Below are 16786 nucleotides of genomic sequence, written 5' to 3'. Positions count from 1 at the left end.
AATGTAGAACAACACTAAATTCCTTTTATATCCAGTTCAAAAAGTTTAATATTGTTTTGTTAGCAAATACAGTGGGGCAAAAAAGTATTTAGTCAGCCACCAATTGTGCAAGTTCTCCCACTTAAAAAGATGAGAGGCCTGTAATTTTCATCATAGGTGTACCTCAACTATGAGAGACAAAATGAGAAAAAAAAAATCCAGAAAATCACATTGTCTGGTTTTTAAAGAATTTATTTGCAAATGATGGTGGAAAATAAGTATTTGGTCAATAACAAAAGTTCATCTCAATACTTTGTTATATACCCTTTGTTGGCAATGACAGAGGTCAAACGTTTTCTGTAAGTCTTCACAAGGTTTTCACACACTGTTGCTGGTATTTTGGCCCATTCCTCCATGCAGATCTCCTCTAGAGCAGTGATGTTTTGGGCCTGTCGCTGGGCAACACGGACTTTCAACTCCTTCCACAGATTTTCTATGGGGTTGAGATCTGGAGACTGGCTAGGCCACTCCAGGACCTTGAAATGCTTCTTACGAAGCCACTCCTTCATTGCCCGGGCGGTGTGTTTGGGATCATTGTCATGCTGAAAGACCCAGCCACGTTTTATCTTCAATGCCCTTGCTGATGGAAGGAGGTTTTCACTCAAAATCTCACGATACATGGCCCCATTCATTCTTTCCTTTACACGGATCAGTCGTCCTGGTCCCCTTGCAGAAAAACAGCCCCAAAGCATGATGTTTCCACCCCCATGCTTCACAGTAGGTATGGTGTTCTTTGGATGCAACTCGGCATTCTTTCTCCTCCAAACACGACGAGTTGAGTTTTTACCAAAAAGTTCTATTTTGGTTTTCATCTGACCATATGACATTCTCCCAATCCTCTTCTGGATCATCCAAATGCTCTCTAGCAAACTTCAGACGGGCCTGGACATGTACTGGCTTAAGCAAGGGGACACGTCTGGCACTGCAGGATTTGAGTCCCTGGCGGCGTAGTGTGTTACTGATGGTAGCCTTTGTTACTTTGGTCCCAGCTCTCTGCAGGTCATTCACTAGGTCCCCCCGTGTGGTTCTGGGATTTTTGTTCACCGTTCTTGTGATCATTTTGACCCCACGGGGTGAGATCTTGCGTGGAGCCCCAGATTGAGGGAGATTATCAGTGGTCTTGTATGTCTTCCATTTCTAATAATTGCTCCCACAGTTGATTTCTTCACACCAAGCTGCTTACCTATTGCAGATTCAGTCTTCCCAGCCTGGTGCAGGTCTACAATTTTGTTTCTGGTGTCCTTTGACAGCTCTTTGGTCTTGGCCATAGTGGAGTTTGGAGTGTGACTGTTTGAGGTTGTGGACAGGTGTCTTTTATACTGATAACGAGTTCAAACAGGTGCCATTAATACAGGTAACGAGTGGAGGACAGAGGAGCCTCTTAAAGAAGAAGTTACAGGTCTGTGAGAGCCAGAAATCTTGCTTGTTTGTAGGTGACCAAATACTTATTTTACCGAGGAATTTACCAATTAATTCATTAAAAATCCTACAATGTGATTTCCTGGATTCTTTCCCCCCATTCTGTCTCTCATAGTTGAAGTGTACCTATGATGAAATTTACAGGCATCTCTCATCTTTTTAAGTGGGAGAACTTGCACAATTGGTGGCTGACTAAATACTTTTTTGCCCCACTGTACATGCCTATATGTGGACAACTTTAAGTGAAATATAAACTGTTAAATATAAATTGATAGAGGTAACACCTAACTGTTCTATTTTTTTTTATAAATGTTTTAAAAGTTACTTTGTAAGCAGATGCACTGTCTAAGATTAAATCAAACAGTAATCTCTAGATCATTTGTGTTCCAATGAAATACGCACTTAAAATGTGAATTTTGGATAACATGTTTATAAACAACATACTCATACTCACTGTTTGGTTTGTTTGGTTTAATGCTGAATTGATTGATTTAATGTAAAAGACTACAAATTCAGGTTTTTGTCACCACCGTCAGATATGAGTCAACTCCGTCAGGTCTATGTCACCTCCGTCAGACGAATATTTTCATAATATTTTATAATGATATTTCATATTTTTTGAAGAATTGTTGGTCATATGTGAAAATATACTCTGACTCCTAACATGAGAATATGTTTTGAAATCTTCAAAACATTTTGATTGCTGTTGAAGGTAAAGTTAAAATTCTATTACTCAGTCCATTAAAAAAACACAGACAAAAATCTTCATAATATTAAAAATATATAACATTGAAAGTAGTTTTCTTTTGGGCTCTGTAAGCCTTGATGCAAAAAATGTTTTCATCATAGTTTTTATAGGTGTGGCATAATGTGAGTAAAAATTAATTTGTGTTAATGGTGTCTGACGGTGTTGATATAAAATAAGTGATGGCAAGGGAAAAGGCACATTTTGTTAAAAAAGAGAAAGGTGGGAGGTTGTATCAAAGCATATCTCAGTAGCTTAGAACATGGAAGATACATACATGTAGTTTAATTAGTCTGAGGATAAGGTTTTATTTTTTCAACTTTGAATCCTGTTTTGTCCCACTTCTCAAGAATCAGTGAAAAGTTAAATATTTTCTCTCCCAATTCAGTTCTCACAACACGTGAGCCGCGTGTGCACGAGGGACATTATTAATGACTTAGCGATCAAAACGATCCATCGATCGTTACCGAATGACATCTGCACCTTTTCATAAGCTTTATTAACAGTGCCAATCAATGCATTTACAATAGGGACATACGGTGATACACAGTAGGAATGTTTACATTGCGCAGAACTGCATATGATTGTGTGCGGACAGAGAGCGTCCTGATGTCCTGTGACTCATGTCACTGTTTCAGTGCGCTTCCTGAACAAGGAGAGCGGGCGAACGACTGGCAAAATAGCAGAAACACTGCCGGTGGTAACTCGGTTCAAATCGACAGTAAAAACGGTCTTGTCCAGAGAACCATCTAGCAGGGCTTTGAGGCTGAATTTGTCATTTAAAAGACCCTTTTCTTTATCCATTTCTGCTCACGTTTGTTTCTGCATGCTATCCACAACATTGCAGCTGCATCGCTTCCTGATTTCTCAAACTACGGGGCGGGCGGAGGGTCAGAATAATAGAACGCGTGTGCGTTAAAATAATTAGTGGTGTTAAAGGGAATGTAACCTTGACAGCCCTAAAATAAACATTTTGTTTTCCTTCAAGGTGACTGACTCGCCATATGTTGTTGCCAGTATGGGGATCATGACGCGAATGGGCACTCCTGTCCTGAATAAACTGGCTGAAGGAACAGAGTTTGTCTGCTGTCAGCATTCTTTGGGACGACCTTTACCACTTAAAGGTACAAAATCCAAAAGCCTGACACAAGTTGTGTGACTGCTTTGTAATGTCCAAAAAGCTAACATGTTCCCTCTCTCTCTCTGGCCCTACTCTGGTTATACAATATACATCTCTTTATCATCCAACCCCATCTCCCTTCTGTCATCTCTGGTTCTTAACTCGTCTTCTACATTATTTGCGTCATCATCCCTATTCCATTTCACCAACTCTAACTATCCCTCTCATTATACTCTGTCTGTGTCCTCTCTAGCACCATTGGTAAACTCTTGGCCCTGTAACCCAGAGAAAGTGCTGATATCTCACCTGCCGGACATGAGGCAGATCATGTCCTTCGGCAGTGGCTATGGAGGAAACTCTCTCCTGGGGAAGAAGTGCTTTGCCCTCCGCATCGCCTCCCGCATCGCCAAGGATGAGGGTTGGCTGGCTGAACACATGCTGGTGAGTGTGTAATGATGTCCTGAATGCTTGATACATAATTCTTGATGGTAAAACTTGCAAGATGTTTATTTTGTGCTCTTAAAACTTAAGGTAAATGTTTCGTGTATCTAGTGTAGACTATTGTAGTGGTCCTTCTTTTATTAGTGTTGGTCAAAAGGTTGAGTAAAAATTATAGAATGATTGGTTTGTATAAACATTTTTATTGCCCACTCCTTCTCTTTAGATCCTGGGTATCACTAACCCTCAGGGAGTGAAGCGTTACGTAGCAGCGGCCTTCCCTAGCGCCTGTGGTAAAACCAACTTAGCCATGATGAAACCAGCTCTGCCAGGCTGGAAGGTTGAGTGTGTAGGCGATGACATTGCATGGATGAAATTTGACAGCCAAGGTGAGAGGGAGGAGGAGGAGGTTCACACACATGGAATACTTTTTTCTTCCACCGGTATCTTAGCAAATCCTAATTTGTTTGTATGATGATTCCGTCTCTGCAGGTAAACTGAGAGCCATCAACCCAGAGAACAGCTTTTTTGGCGTGGCTCCCGGCACCTCAGACAAGACCAACCCCTATGCCATGGCCACCATTGCCAAAAACACTGTGTTCACAAATGTTGGCGAGACCAGCGATGGAGGAGTGTGGTGGGAGGGCCTTGACCTCCCTGCAGCCGGGGTCACCCTCACAGACTGGCACGGCAAAACCTGGAAAAAAGGTAACATCAACCTGGCATTCCAGGCTATATAAAAACAATATAGCCTATAGACTGACAGGCAGGCACTAAACAGTAGTTTTACTGATGTGATTTCAGAGCAGGTTAGTTTTATGTTAAACTTGAAGAATTAGACACGCTAATCCCCTTCACAACAGACTGTGAATACATCAATCTAACATAAGGAATAAAAGTAACACCCACTGAGTTTTCAGTGCCATCTACAGGTTTGCCAAAACAATGTGTTTCATTTAGTGACCTAAAGATCAGACTAAATATTATCTATGATATTTATATTTGGATGTTCATCGATTGTAAAATAACTATTGTTTCCTCTCTGTTAAAAGGAAACTCGACTCCGTGTGCCCACCCCAATTCCCGCTTCTGTGCTCCAGCGGCTCAGTGTCCTATCATTGACCCCCATTGGGAGAGTGAGGAGGGCGTCCCCATTGATGCCATTATTTTCGGTGGCAGAAGGCCAGAAGGTTGGTGCTCATCTCATTCAATAAGTGTTGAAAAAAGCATTTTCACATGATTTCACATTTTAAACATGTAGTTTTTAGTCATCAGTGGTGTGACTGGCAAAGAGGGAAGGAAGATTAAAAAGGTGAAGTTACCTTGTTATAAAGCAACCAGAAAAGGAAGTCTACAAATATCATGTCTGAGACAGATAAAGGCAAGATATATTATAAACAATTAATTAGGGAAACAAAAAGGCAAAACATTTTTTAATAGAGGAACGGAGGAAAGATATTTTGCAAGTAGTTTCTATAAAGTTTAAGCGATATTACAGTCATGACTGCCATTTCCTTCCACTATTGTATGTTTAATTCAGTACTATCTTATCTTCTTTGAAGAGGCCGTTTCATTTTAATGGATATTCACACATTTTGAATGGGTTTCACATTTTTGGGTAAAAACTCCATAATTCCGTGTTTTTCCAGAATTCCAGAATAGTTTTTATAAAGGTAGCCTCTGAAATAGGCCGTTCATAACAGCTACAGGTTTCTACGTAGAACCTTGCTTTCACTGAAATCGACCAATCATCATTCACCTCAGGCTGCCTTCTTCACTAGCTTGTTGTCAAGTTGTTGTCAAGCTTTCAACTTCCGATACCTCCTGCCAATTCGGGCTCGTACATATAAGGCCGAATAACCGATCCTAGAGCAGCCATGTTTTCTACAACTTCGGAGTGACTGTGCAGTGCGGCCGCTTCCTCACGTGGGATCGCACACGTTGGGGAGGGGCTGTGCTGTCACTCCAAATACTGTCATGGTCAAACCTTTCAATGGCAAAACGACTTGTTCGTTTCAGAAAGACGGAGAGGCTCTGAAGAATAATTAAATTAAAATATGTATATACTTTTAAAAATTAAACAAACTTATCCAATATGATTCAATTAGAATCATAGAAGATTGATTGCATAGCTAAAATATGTCCCCTTTAACATATTACATGTTTGAGTCATTACACCTACAATCTTTATTACATATTGACATGGGGTGTCAACACTTACAACACAAAACTAAGTGTGCAAGAAAATGATAGCATGCTTATGTTTCAGGAGTCCCTCTGGTTTACGAGTCCTTAAACTGGCAGCATGGAGTCTTTGTTGGAGCAGCAATGAGGTCGGAAGCCACAGCAGCTGCTGAGCATCAAGGTACAACCTCACACACATTATTTTCCTGTAGTCTAAATCCTTTACATATATTAGTGCTGATTTACAGATCTGAAAACAGACTTGATTGTTGTAGCATTCATGGTGAATTTTTTTTGTGACTATCTTTTGTCATCACTTGTTATACATCAAACATTACTGAATTTCCCTGTTTAAGACATTTTTATGATCATGGGGTGGTAAGGAAGTGACTATTACTACATCTAAAGTGTTTCATATTTCCTTCAGGAAAGGTGATCATGCATGACCCCTTTGCCATGCGCCCGTTCTTCGGTTACAACTTTGGCGACTACCTCGCTCACTGGCTGAGCATGGAGAGCCGAAAGGCCCCCACTCATCTGCCCAAGATCTTCCACGTCAACTGGTTCAGAAAGGACCCTTCCACCGGCTCCTTCCTCTGGCCCGGCTTTGGCGAAAACGCCCGCGTACTGGAGTGGATCTTCAAGCGCTGCAGCCGGGAGAGGGAGGATGAGGCAGCCAAGAAGAGCATTATTGGCTGGCTGCCAGAAGATGGCGCCATCGACACTACAGGTCTCAGCAGCAATGTTGATATGGGTGCTCTGTTTGACGTGCCTGCGCCTTTCTGGCAGAAGGAGACAAAGGAGTTGAGAGCTTACTTCACTCAGCAAGTTGGAGCTGATCTGCCAGCTCAGGTGGAGGCTGAGCTGAAGGCACTGGAGGACAGAGTGCACAATTAAAAACCTACTGACAGGAAGTCCATCAAAAAACAGGGAGGAAGTCGTTAGTAAAACAGGATTCAGATTATTTGGGCGCAATCAGAGTCACTGGCTGAGTTCACATACACTGAGAATTTAGACCTGAACCCGGTTAGTTAGAAAACTGTTTGGGGTTTATTCATAAAAACTGGGATTCTTAATCGTTAATAATTCAGAAAAGCAAGAAAGATGTTATTTCTCTTTGCATGAAAACACAGTCAGTGAGGTTAGAGAAGATAATAATCTGAGATGCATTTCCCACCTTTTGATTACTACCTGACAGAGATGCTGCAACACTGAGGGACTGGTGCTGGGTTGGTGGTAGGAGGGAGGTTTGGCTTACAACATGAAGGTTAGATTTCTGTGAAGCTCGAGAAGCACACGTCTCTACCTCTGTTCTTTCACATAACTGGGCATGATACTGAAGCAACATCAACATGGCCCTGTAGTGCCTTTGAGACATTTAACAGTTTCATGGCTGCTAATGTTTACAGGCTGATACCCAAAGATTTTTTTATTTTTGCAAAATTCTGACAAAGAATAGATTAGGTTTTAACATTTTTACTCACAGAAAGATTTAAAATATATTTTAGCGTTAGCTCTTTAATGCACTACTGTCAGAGTCTAATGAAATGCCCCTCATTTTGAGTTAAACTTGGTATTTACATATACATAAACCAGAAGTCCTTTAACTACTCAATATATTGATTTCCCTGTGCCCGAGGATTACTATGCATAATTCATCTTTCCACTTTTGTAATGTTTGTGATTAAATTCTTTGATTTCAGGTGATGTTTACGCACATTATGTAAAAATGTTGGACCAATAAATGCGACTGAGATTATTAGGTATTTTTAGAAGCCAAGGTTTTTATTACTGTGCAATGAATAAATATCTTCAAATACAGAAACTATGTCTCATGTTCATTTTTATAGTAATTAAAATACAAATGAAAATGTGGTTTACAAATTAAGAAAGAAAGTGAATACACAATAGGCACGTAAATGAGACTAAAATGCCTTATTACACATGATAATACTGCAAAACTTTACAGTAAAATTATACATCTAAAATGATTGATAGTCTAGTTTACTATAATTCATTCTCAACAGTCCCTTATAGACGATTCAACTTTCTCTTGCACATATGTGACATGCAGATTACTAAACACAGCAACAAGGTTGGAACACAAATACAAGCTCTGATAATGTGATTAATTATATACTACATATTACTATATGGATTGTGATTGCTGAATGTCTCCTGTCTTTAATCAAACAAATTCAGCCATGTTATTTTGGTGATAGCATTTTCTAAATAAACATTTAGGCATACCTTTTCCTTGAATTGTTTTTAAAAGTGTATAGTTTCCTGTTTTAGTAATAAACTAACATAAAACATCTTGTGTAAGCAAAGCAAACTGACTGCATATTAGGAAACTAAACTAAATGTGGTGTTAAAACAATACTCATTTTTTCTTCACTTGAGCATAGAGGTCGTCTGGGCTGTCAGCAGTCTGTCTTAAGCTGTTTGTTGCCTCAGACACTTTGACCTCTGCATACAGCGTATCCAGCTGCTGTCCACTGTCCTGCACTGAGACAGAGACGGGTTCAGGTTTACATGCAGAAAAGTTGATCTCTCCGTAGTGGATGTTGTCCTCTGTTACGCTGGCTGACTGTTGAAGAGCCAGCATGCCATCTCTTTGACTCTGAAAAATAAATCAAATACCTTTTCAGGGCATATCTTGAATGCAGGAGTCTTGTTGTTTCCATTAGTGATATTTAATTTGAATGAAGTCCCCCAGGGTTTGATTCTTGGGCCTCTATTATTCAGCCTCTACATGCTCATGCTCATGATTGCTCTGACTACTTGTTTTCTTCTTACACACTAGTTTTAATTCTAACTTCACACTTGAAAATGAACTAATGCTATGCTAACATATCTGACATTTGGATATTCAGTCAGGACAAAGTTGACGGTATAACGTCAACTTCCAAGTTACTAACGTTACTCTTTTCTCTGAGCAGCTAGTATAATCTTTGACTGTTGGTTACACCTGGCAGTCACTTGATGTAAATATTTTATAACAACTTTTCTCCATTTAAGAAATTGTTAGTTTAGAGCATTATTTTTATGTATTATTTAGACCATATAAACAAGTAAAGTTATGGTAGACTATAACTAGGCTAAGTTTGACTTTCTAACTGCTGCTGCACATTCCTCCTTTGCATAAATCTTAACACTGCCTCCAGTTAGCTACAGAATAGAATTTAAAGTTTTGCTCTTTGTTTATAAATCATGTTAAAGTCTGGCCAAAATATCTTTCTGATATGCTTTAAGAATATATCGAGATCCCTTTGACAATAAAGAAACAGCTTCCTCAAGTCAGAACCAAACTTAAGCTGCATTTATCTATAACTTTCTGATTAAATCAAATCTGCTTTATCTTTAGCCACTTTCTGAATCAAAACTGAAACGACAAAACAATTGTGTTTGTTTGATAGTTGTGTTAGAGTGATGCTTACAGGCTGTTTTGTCACATTGGTTGTGTTTCCCTAATATTTAACCCACCACTAACCGCTAACTTCTTAAATATTGCTGAGTCTAAAAACTGATGCTTTACATATCAGGCCAGAGTCACTGTTGACAGATATACTATAAAATCTCCTCACAACACACAGTTCAGCTTATTCTCACCTCAGTCTGTTGAGGAGTTTGATGTTTGGACTTAAACCACCTGGAGGACATTAGAGAGGTCATAATAAGTATACAGTTTCAGGTATAGACTGTTTAAAAAGATGGACGACATGTTAGCTCCTAAAAGGAAAGCCAAAATATTTCCAGCGACCCCTGCTTACTGGCTGCAGTATAGGTCATAAAGCCCGCCTCCTCCATGTTAACAGATGGGACATGAGTGAAACTATAAAATCAAAATACACGATCAATATCACATACGGCTCCTGCAACTGATCTGTTCCAGATTAGCAGAGTAGAGGAGGAACAGCAGCTCCACCCTGAGATCCTTACTGTGCATTCTCTGGCTCCAAAAAACGACACCAGCACTAGATGGCAGTGCCCATCTCGGGGTATTTTGGCTTCAACTTTGTACAATGAGAGCAGATGGAGACGTGTCGACCATCTTTACATACAGTCATTGGTTTCAAGTTTATTAGACCGCCAAAACAAAACAAACAAAGAAATAATTTTAAAAAAAAATACTGCAAAATAATAATTAATAATTAATCACGCCAAATCTAGGTTAGAAGCTAGTTGTAGAAGATAGGTAGGTTATACTGACAAGAACAAAGAAGCTTTGTCAAACTTGAGTCATGCTAACAGAACAAAGATGTAAAGGTGGAGATTCTGTTGCTGTAGAAACAGAAGATTGCATACTCATACTCATTTCCTGAGGAACGTAGTTTTGCAAAACTTACCAGATAGAGACCGTGAGGCAGATGAGTATGATGACAACAATCCCTCCAAGAGCTAAATCCCAGAGTAGAGAGTTCTCTGTTCCTTAATAAAACAGTACAAGAAACCAAGTGACTAAAAAACGTAAAAAAATGTTGCCATTATTTCTATAGAACCGTTTCATACAAATGCTGTAAAAATTACATTATAGTCAAAATATGAACACAATGAACAAGCAAAGCTTCACAGCAGCAGAAACAAGGAAAAGGACGAGATTGCCTCAAAACAGCAGATTCACTACAGTTCTACATTTACCTGCATCATTTAAATTAATCCATGATGACGTCTGATTACCGAGATCATTCAGGGCCACACAGTAATGAACTCCTCCATCAGTCACAGTGAAGCTGTAAAACTCTCCTTCAGATACGATCATGCGTCCATCTTTGCTGATCTTGAACCAGATGAAGCGACTGACAGGAGGCTTTGCTCTGCTGGAGCAGGTCAGGTTCACCTGCTCACCTGCTGACACCAAACCTGATGGACTGATGGACACTGAGGTGTTTTTAGGAGCATCTGAGGAAAAAGTGAGATTAACTTTATCCATTAAAAACAGCTGACATTGCATAAATCATCATGTGCTGACAGGATCCAATAACAAACTCTGGTTGTCTCACATGAAACACTGAGAGTCTTTGTCTCCTCTGCGGTCTTCACATCTTTTCCTTCATTCACAGGATATTTGGCAGAACAGGTGATGTTGTATCCATCATGTTTGTCTGACAGAGTGATGGTCTCATGGATTTTAGTTGTAAAGTTTCCATCTGTGTTTTCCTCCATGTTGTTGTGAGAGTGTTGTTGGAGATTCCAGGTGAGTTTAGGAGGGGAGTGTGGACAGGGAGTGAAAGCTGAGCAGGTTATAGTGACAGACTCCCTCTCCTTCAGATCACCTGAGATCTCTATGCTGGGGCTCTGAGGAGAATCTGTGGTTTAAATTAGACACAAGTTTTACACTGAGGCATAAATTTAAATGTACTCACTTTTTTTCTGCAGCTGTCACAGACGGCGACACTTCTGTCTTGAAAGCGAACAAAGTATAAATAACAGTTTGTTCTGCTTTTCAGTATTCTTACATTTGACCATTTTAATGTCAAACTGTAACAACAGACTCAGTTTAATATAAACTGATGACAAAGTAAAGTAACAATAAAAAGTTTTCTATTCGGACCAAAGAAACTGATTTCACTGTTTATAACAAACAACAACATTATAAAGTGACTGATAAAAACAAATCTCTCTTACCTTCAATTGTTATTTGAAGAGGATCACAAACAGCTGTTGATCTGAATGGCCAGTTTATTATTCTGAAGTAGTATGTGTTTGTATATGTTGTGGTTAACTTGTAAAACAGAGTGGTGCAGTTTTTCTCTTTCAGGTTTCCAGTGATCTTCATTGGATAGATGTTAACTGTCCTACTGCTGTTATAAATCACATTGTCTAGTTTGCTGTCACTTTTTGTCCACACTCCAAATGTTTCTCTTGTGCTGATGAAGTCTGTTTCTGGTTCAGCCCTAAAGCTACATGGGATCTGCAAACAAGATCCACTCAGTGCGTCCATCTTCTTCGGTGTCGTAACAACGAGGTGTGATTTATCCGGACAATCAGCCGTAGCATCTGTAAAACCAGACTCATGATTATTATAATGTAGAGCAAAATCTGCACAAAGAAAATGTTGATGATAAACTAAGAGGTATTGTGTTGCATGCTGGTCTTTTTCACTGTCCTGTTAACACATCAGTGTAAAACACTTCACTTTGCAGTCAGAACATGAACAGTTGAAAGTAACTCTGTCTGCTCTTCTTTTCCTGCTTGTTTCTACATAAAGTTCAAACTGTGAACATTAAACATCTTTAAATAAAAGTGAGAGAACAAACAGCTCACCTGAAAGAGAGAAGACACTCAGTAACATGTTGGCTGTCAACATGTTCACACACAGGACTGCAAGGACACCCATCACCTGGATTTGATAATAAGTTACTATTCAATGTCTTAATCAAAGCATCTGTGAAACAAAGCATTTTTCCTTTTGAAGAAATGAAATATGTTTTTTTGTATAGTGTTTCTAAAAAGCAGCTAAATAAAAAGCTCAAACATAAAAAGCAGTAACATTTGATCTTACCAAACAAGCTGCGAGACGCTAAAGAAGAGAAACAATGTTTTAAAATGTGTGACTTTCAGCAGAACTGCAGCAGACCAGTAACCTCCCTGCTAAGCTGCAGAACTAAAAGGAGTCTTCATCCTTCCTGCTCTCACCCTGTGAACGAGGAAGTTGACAGAGGCTGCACGATGGTGCAGTGGTTAGCACTGTTGCCTGACAGCTAGAAGGTTCCTAGTATAAACCCCAGTTCGGACAAAGTGGACCTTTCTGCGTGGAGTTCGCATGTTCCTGTGCATGCCTGGGATCCCTCCAGGTACTCTGGCTTCCTCCCACAGTCCAAAGACATGCTCGTCAGGTTCATTAGTGACTCTAAATTGCCCGTAGGCGTAGGTGTGAGTGTGAAAAGCTGCTGTCAATATGTGTCAGCCCTGTGATGGATTGGCGATCAGCCAAGGGTGTAACCCCACCTCTCGGCCAATGACAGCTGGGATAGGCTCCAGCCCCCTGCCACCCCGAATAGAATAAGCAGAGTAGATAATGTATGGATGGATGGATGGATGGATGGATGGATGGGTAGAGACAGTTAAAGATGGACAGTTAAGGGGGGATAGAGAGAGAATGACGGACAGCAAAGGGACAAGGTTAGAATTGAACTCGGTCCGCTGTGATAAAGACTCAGCTTTAAATGGTACGTGCTCTACCAGATGAGTAACTGGTAGTTTATTTTCATTGTTCAGTAATATTAATATTTAGTTTGTAGCACACACTAATATAGTCATGTATTTAGTGTGAGCCACAGGCCTTATCTTGTCAGTACATATAAAATATATTTTGAATAAATGAACAACTTCCTCTTTGTACTTAAAGTTCTCAGTATTTTCTCAGCACTCTTCATCAGGTTACTTTCCACCACTTCTCTTTGACTCATTTTGGTTCATTAACCACACAGTGAGAAACCTGAAGCTTTTCACGCTGATGTTTCATTGCACTTACAGCAGCATCTTCAGCATGAGAACGTCAAGTACTGATGGAAACCAGACGAGTCGACTGCATGCTGCAGCTTTTACAGTTGATGTGTCTCACAATGAATGAGAAGTTCTCTTAAAGGACTTTCAGCAAACTGCTGACTGTGTTATAATGTTTGTAATATGTGCACCTGTCAATAAAAGTAGAGATTATTCAACAGCTGGATTATATTAATCCTCATGATTATTTACCACAAAAAATACAACCAAATGCATTCAAGGGGAACTTACGAAACATTTTGCAGACTGCTTTCCTCGTCCTGCCGACTCACAAGCTTTTCATATGATGAAATGATAGTGACTGATGAGTTATTCATTAACTCCATGAGAGGAGCAAATAAAAAGACAAATAGCAAATTGTGTGAACAATGACTTTTTCTTTATTATATAATGGAAAACAAACTTTGTAAAAACCCTAAAAAAAGGTTTGTTTTGATGTATCAATAAAAAGTTTTCACACTTTCTGCTCCTCCATCATCTCAAATGTCTCATTTCAATCATCCTAATTTCTCTTCTAAAATTAGATATTTTGAATCCAAAGAAAACAGCATGAAGGCAAATAAAGAGAATTACAATAACAAGAAGACAAATCAGCACAGACCTACACAGTGTAAAGATGAAGCTGCAGTATATTATATTTGAGTTATCTGCTAAAGAATAAAAACATCTGTCCTATTTACATTTCATCTTTTGTTCATGTCACCAATCTGCTGCAGAGTAATACCATTTAATAATTCAGAATTAGAGGACGAGAAATAGAGAAGTATTCTATTCATGGTGAACATGATGTCGTCCTCTTCTCCTTCATGATGCTTGAATCTCAATGACTCTGTTCACATAGTCTGCTTCTACTGCTTCCTGTGAAAATAACACAACACAGAGGGAGTGGTGTCAGCGCTCGGCTGTGACTTTAATGCATCTGAAAGAGAAATACCAGCAGCACTGAGAGTTTGTCTCTGTGAACCAATCAGTCAATATAAAGTAAGATCACTTCTCCTTAATGACATTTGGCTCCATTGCATTCTCCTGTCACTGATGTAATGGAGACATGGATATCTAAACATTGTTGTTTCTGAAGGAATTCTTCTGTATGATTATTCAGTGTTAATGACACACACTCAGAAAACGTTGCTCTTTCAAAATAAAAGCTTTATTCCTTTATTGTTGAAAGAATGATGAACCTGTCCTCAGCTAGTAGCTCACCTTCTCTGGTTTGTTGCAGCATCTTGATCTAAACCAACTGAAAGAAAGAAGATGGAATTAATAAACAAGAATAAAAGTTTACTTTCAGTGTTTTAAGAACATTGTACAGAGACCAATAAGTCATGAACATATTGTCGGAAAGTTTGTCTCACTACTCAAAGATGATGATTGCACTGTAGAGCATTACAATTCCCAGGATATTCATTGTGACGCAGACAACAACCCCAAACTCTGGATCACCTGTAACAAGACAGCACGGTCACCTGCTGCTTAATGGAAGGTGTTATGTCTCTGAAAAATCTGTAACTTTAATTCCACCTTTAACTAAAAGTGTAAACTTGTTAATTACATTTATTGTATCACATAATGGTGCAAGAACTTTGTAAAAGTTGCTTTATAGGGTTAAATAAGCAAACAGAAGAGAAAAGAGAGCGTGTTGGATAAAGCAGATTCACTACAGTTCTACATTTACCTGCATCATTTAAATTAATCCAAAATGACGTCTGATTACCGAGATCATTCAGGGCCACACAGTAATAAACTCCTCCATCAGTCACAGTGAAGCTGTAAAACTCTCCTTCAGATACGATCATGGGTCCATCTTTGCTGATCTTGAACCAGATGAAGTGACTGACAGGAGGCTTTGCTCTGCTGGAGCAGGTCAGGTTCACCTGCTCACCTGCTGACACCAAACCTGATGGACTGATGGACACTGAGGTGTTTTTAGGAGCATCTGAGGAAAAAGAGAGATTAACTTTATTCATTAAAAACAGCTGACATTGCATAAATCATCATGTGCTGACAGGATCCAATAACAAACTCTGGTTGTCTCACATGAAACACTGAGAGTCTTTGTCTCCTCTGCTGTCTTCGGATCTTTTCCTTCATTCACAGGATATTTGGCAGAACAGGTGATGTTGTATCCATCATGTTTGTCTGACAGAGTGATGGTCTCCTGGATTTTAGTTGTAAAGATTCCCTCCGTGTTTTCCTCCATGTTGTTGTGAGAGTGTTGTTGGAGATTCCAGGTGAGTTTAGGAGGGGAGTGTGGACAGGGAGTGAAAGCTGAGCAGGTTATAGTGACAGACTCCTTCTCCTTCAGATCACCTGAGATCTCTATGCTGGGGCTCCGAGGAGAATCTGTGGTTTAAATTAGACACAAGTTTTACACTGAGGCATACATTTAAATTTATTCACTTTGTTCCTGCAGCTGTCACAGACGGCGAGACTTCTGTCTTGAAAGCGAACAAAGTATAAATAACAGTTTGTTCTGCTTTTCAGTATTCTTACATTTGACCATTTTAATGTCAAACTGTAACAACAGACTCAGTTTAATATAAAGTGATGAAAAAGTAAAGTAACAATAAAAAGTTTTCTATTCGGACCAAAGAAACTGATTTCACTGTTTATAACAAACAACAACATTATAAAGTGACTGATAAAAACAAATCTCTCTTACCTTTAATTGTTATTTGAAGAGGATCACAAACAGCTGTTGCTACGAATGGCCAGTTTATTATTCTGAAGTAGTATTTGTCTGTGTATGTTGTGTTTAAGTTGTAAAACAGAGTGGTGCAGTTTTTCTCTTTCAGGTTTCCAGTGATCTTCATTGGATAGGGGTTAACTCTCTCACTGCTGTTATGAATCGCATTGTTTAGATTGCTGTCACTTTTAATCCACACTCCAAATGTTTCTCTTGTGCTGTTGAAGTCTGTTTCTGGTTCAGCCCTAAAGCTACATGGGATCTGCAAACAAGATCCACTCAGTGCTTTCATCTTCTTCGGTGTCGTAACAAAGAAATGTGACCAATTAGTCCGACAATAAGCCGTAGCATCTGTAAAACCAGACTCATGATTATTATAATGTAGAGCAAAATCTGCACAAAGAAAATGTTGATGATAAACTAAGAGGTAATGTGTTGCATGCTGGTCTTTTTCACTGTGCTGTTAACACATCAGTGTAAAACACTTCACTTTGCAGTCAGAACATGAACAGTTGAAAGTAACTCTGTCTGCTCTTCTTTTCCTGCTTGTTTCTACATGAAGTTCAAACTGTGAACATTAAACATCTTTAAATAAAAGTGAGAGAACAAACAGCTCACCTGAAAGAGAGAAGACACTCAGTAACAT

General features: G+C 39.2%; 3 protein-coding genes across 3 annotated transcripts; 1 reads left to right on the top strand and 2 right to left on the bottom strand.

Moving 5' to 3' along the window:
• Positions 1 to 2385: 2385 nt before the first annotated feature.
• LOC138596263 (phosphoenolpyruvate carboxykinase [GTP], mitochondrial-like) lies at positions 2386 to 7024 on the top strand. The gene is made up of 9 exons (XM_069667889.1): positions 2386 to 2425; positions 2842 to 2903; positions 3192 to 3327; positions 3577 to 3764; positions 3988 to 4150; positions 4254 to 4469; positions 4814 to 4951; positions 6031 to 6126; positions 6373 to 7024. The coding sequence occupies exons 1-9, from the start codon at positions 2386 to 2388 to the stop codon at positions 6840 to 6842; spliced, it is 1509 nt and encodes a 502-aa protein (XP_069523990.1). The 3' UTR covers positions 6843 to 7024.
• A 1304-nt stretch (positions 7025 to 8328) lies between these two features.
• On the bottom strand, positions 8329 to 12283 carry LOC138596262 (sialic acid-binding Ig-like lectin 12). The gene is made up of 5 exons (XM_069667888.1): positions 12213 to 12283; positions 11574 to 11945; positions 10949 to 11254; positions 10587 to 10847; positions 8329 to 8453 (listed from the first exon to the last, which is right to left on the bottom strand). Exons 1-5 carry the CDS (start codon positions 12253 to 12255, stop codon positions 8329 to 8331), a joined length of 1107 nt encoding a protein of 368 aa, XP_069523989.1. The 5' UTR covers positions 12256 to 12283.
• Positions 12284 to 14808: 2525 nt separating this feature from the next.
• Positions 14809 to 16786, bottom strand: LOC138596261 (vascular cell adhesion protein 1-like). Its single transcript, XM_069667887.1, has 5 exons — positions 16759 to 16786; positions 16117 to 16491; positions 15492 to 15797; positions 15130 to 15390; positions 14809 to 14897 (listed from the first exon to the last, which is right to left on the bottom strand). The coding sequence occupies exons 1-5, from the start codon at positions 16784 to 16786 to the stop codon at positions 14809 to 14811; spliced, it is 1059 nt and encodes a 352-aa protein (XP_069523988.1).

The sequence above is a fragment of the Semicossyphus pulcher genome, unplaced genomic scaffold (assembly GCF_022749685.1).
Source record: "Semicossyphus pulcher isolate SPU_LCO1_2020_fin unplaced genomic scaffold, fSemPul1.0.p SCAF_18, whole genome shotgun sequence".
NCBI classification, from domain to species: domain Eukaryota; kingdom Metazoa; phylum Chordata; class Actinopteri; order Labriformes; family Labridae; genus Semicossyphus; species Semicossyphus pulcher.
This window is presented reverse-complemented; position numbering and strand designations above follow the sequence as displayed.

What these genes read in the sequence shown, in the direction of transcription:
- LOC138596263 (XM_069667889.1), top strand. Translation starts at nt 2,386, where the DNA reads ATGGCAAGGGAAAAGGCACATTTTGTTAAAAAAGAGAAAG. An exon ending in TAGCAGAAACACTGCCGGTG is followed by an intron (nt 2,904 to 3,191) that starts GTAACTCGGTTC and finishes TTTTCCTTCAAG; the next exon opens with GTGACTGACTCGCCATATGT. An exon ending in AGCAGCTGCTGAGCATCAAG is followed by an intron (nt 6,127 to 6,372) that starts GTACAACCTCAC and finishes TATTTCCTTCAG; the next exon opens with GAAAGGTGATCATGCATGAC.
- LOC138596262 (XM_069667888.1), bottom strand. Translation starts at nt 12,255, where the DNA reads ATGTTGACAGCCAACATGTTACTGAGTGTCTTCTCTCTTTCAG. An exon ending in GAGTGTCTTCTCTCTTTCAG is followed by an intron (nt 11,946 to 12,212) that starts GTGAGCTGTTTG and finishes CTGGTTTTACAG; the next exon opens with ATGCTACGGCTGATTGTCCG. An exon ending in TCTTCAAATAACAATTGAAG is followed by an intron (nt 11,255 to 11,573) that starts GTAAGAGAGATT and finishes TTTAAACCACAG; the next exon opens with ATTCTCCTCAGAGCCCCAGC.
- LOC138596261 (XM_069667887.1), bottom strand. Translation starts at nt 16,786, where the DNA reads ATGTTACTGAGTGTCTTCTCTCTTTCAG. An exon ending in TCTTCAAATAACAATTAAAG is followed by an intron (nt 15,798 to 16,116) that starts GTAAGAGAGATT and finishes TTTAAACCACAG; the next exon opens with ATTCTCCTCGGAGCCCCAGC. An exon ending in GATTAATTTAAATGATGCAG is followed by an intron (nt 14,898 to 15,129) that starts GTAAATGTAGAA and finishes GTCTTGTTACAG; the next exon opens with GTGATCCAGAGTTTGGGGTT.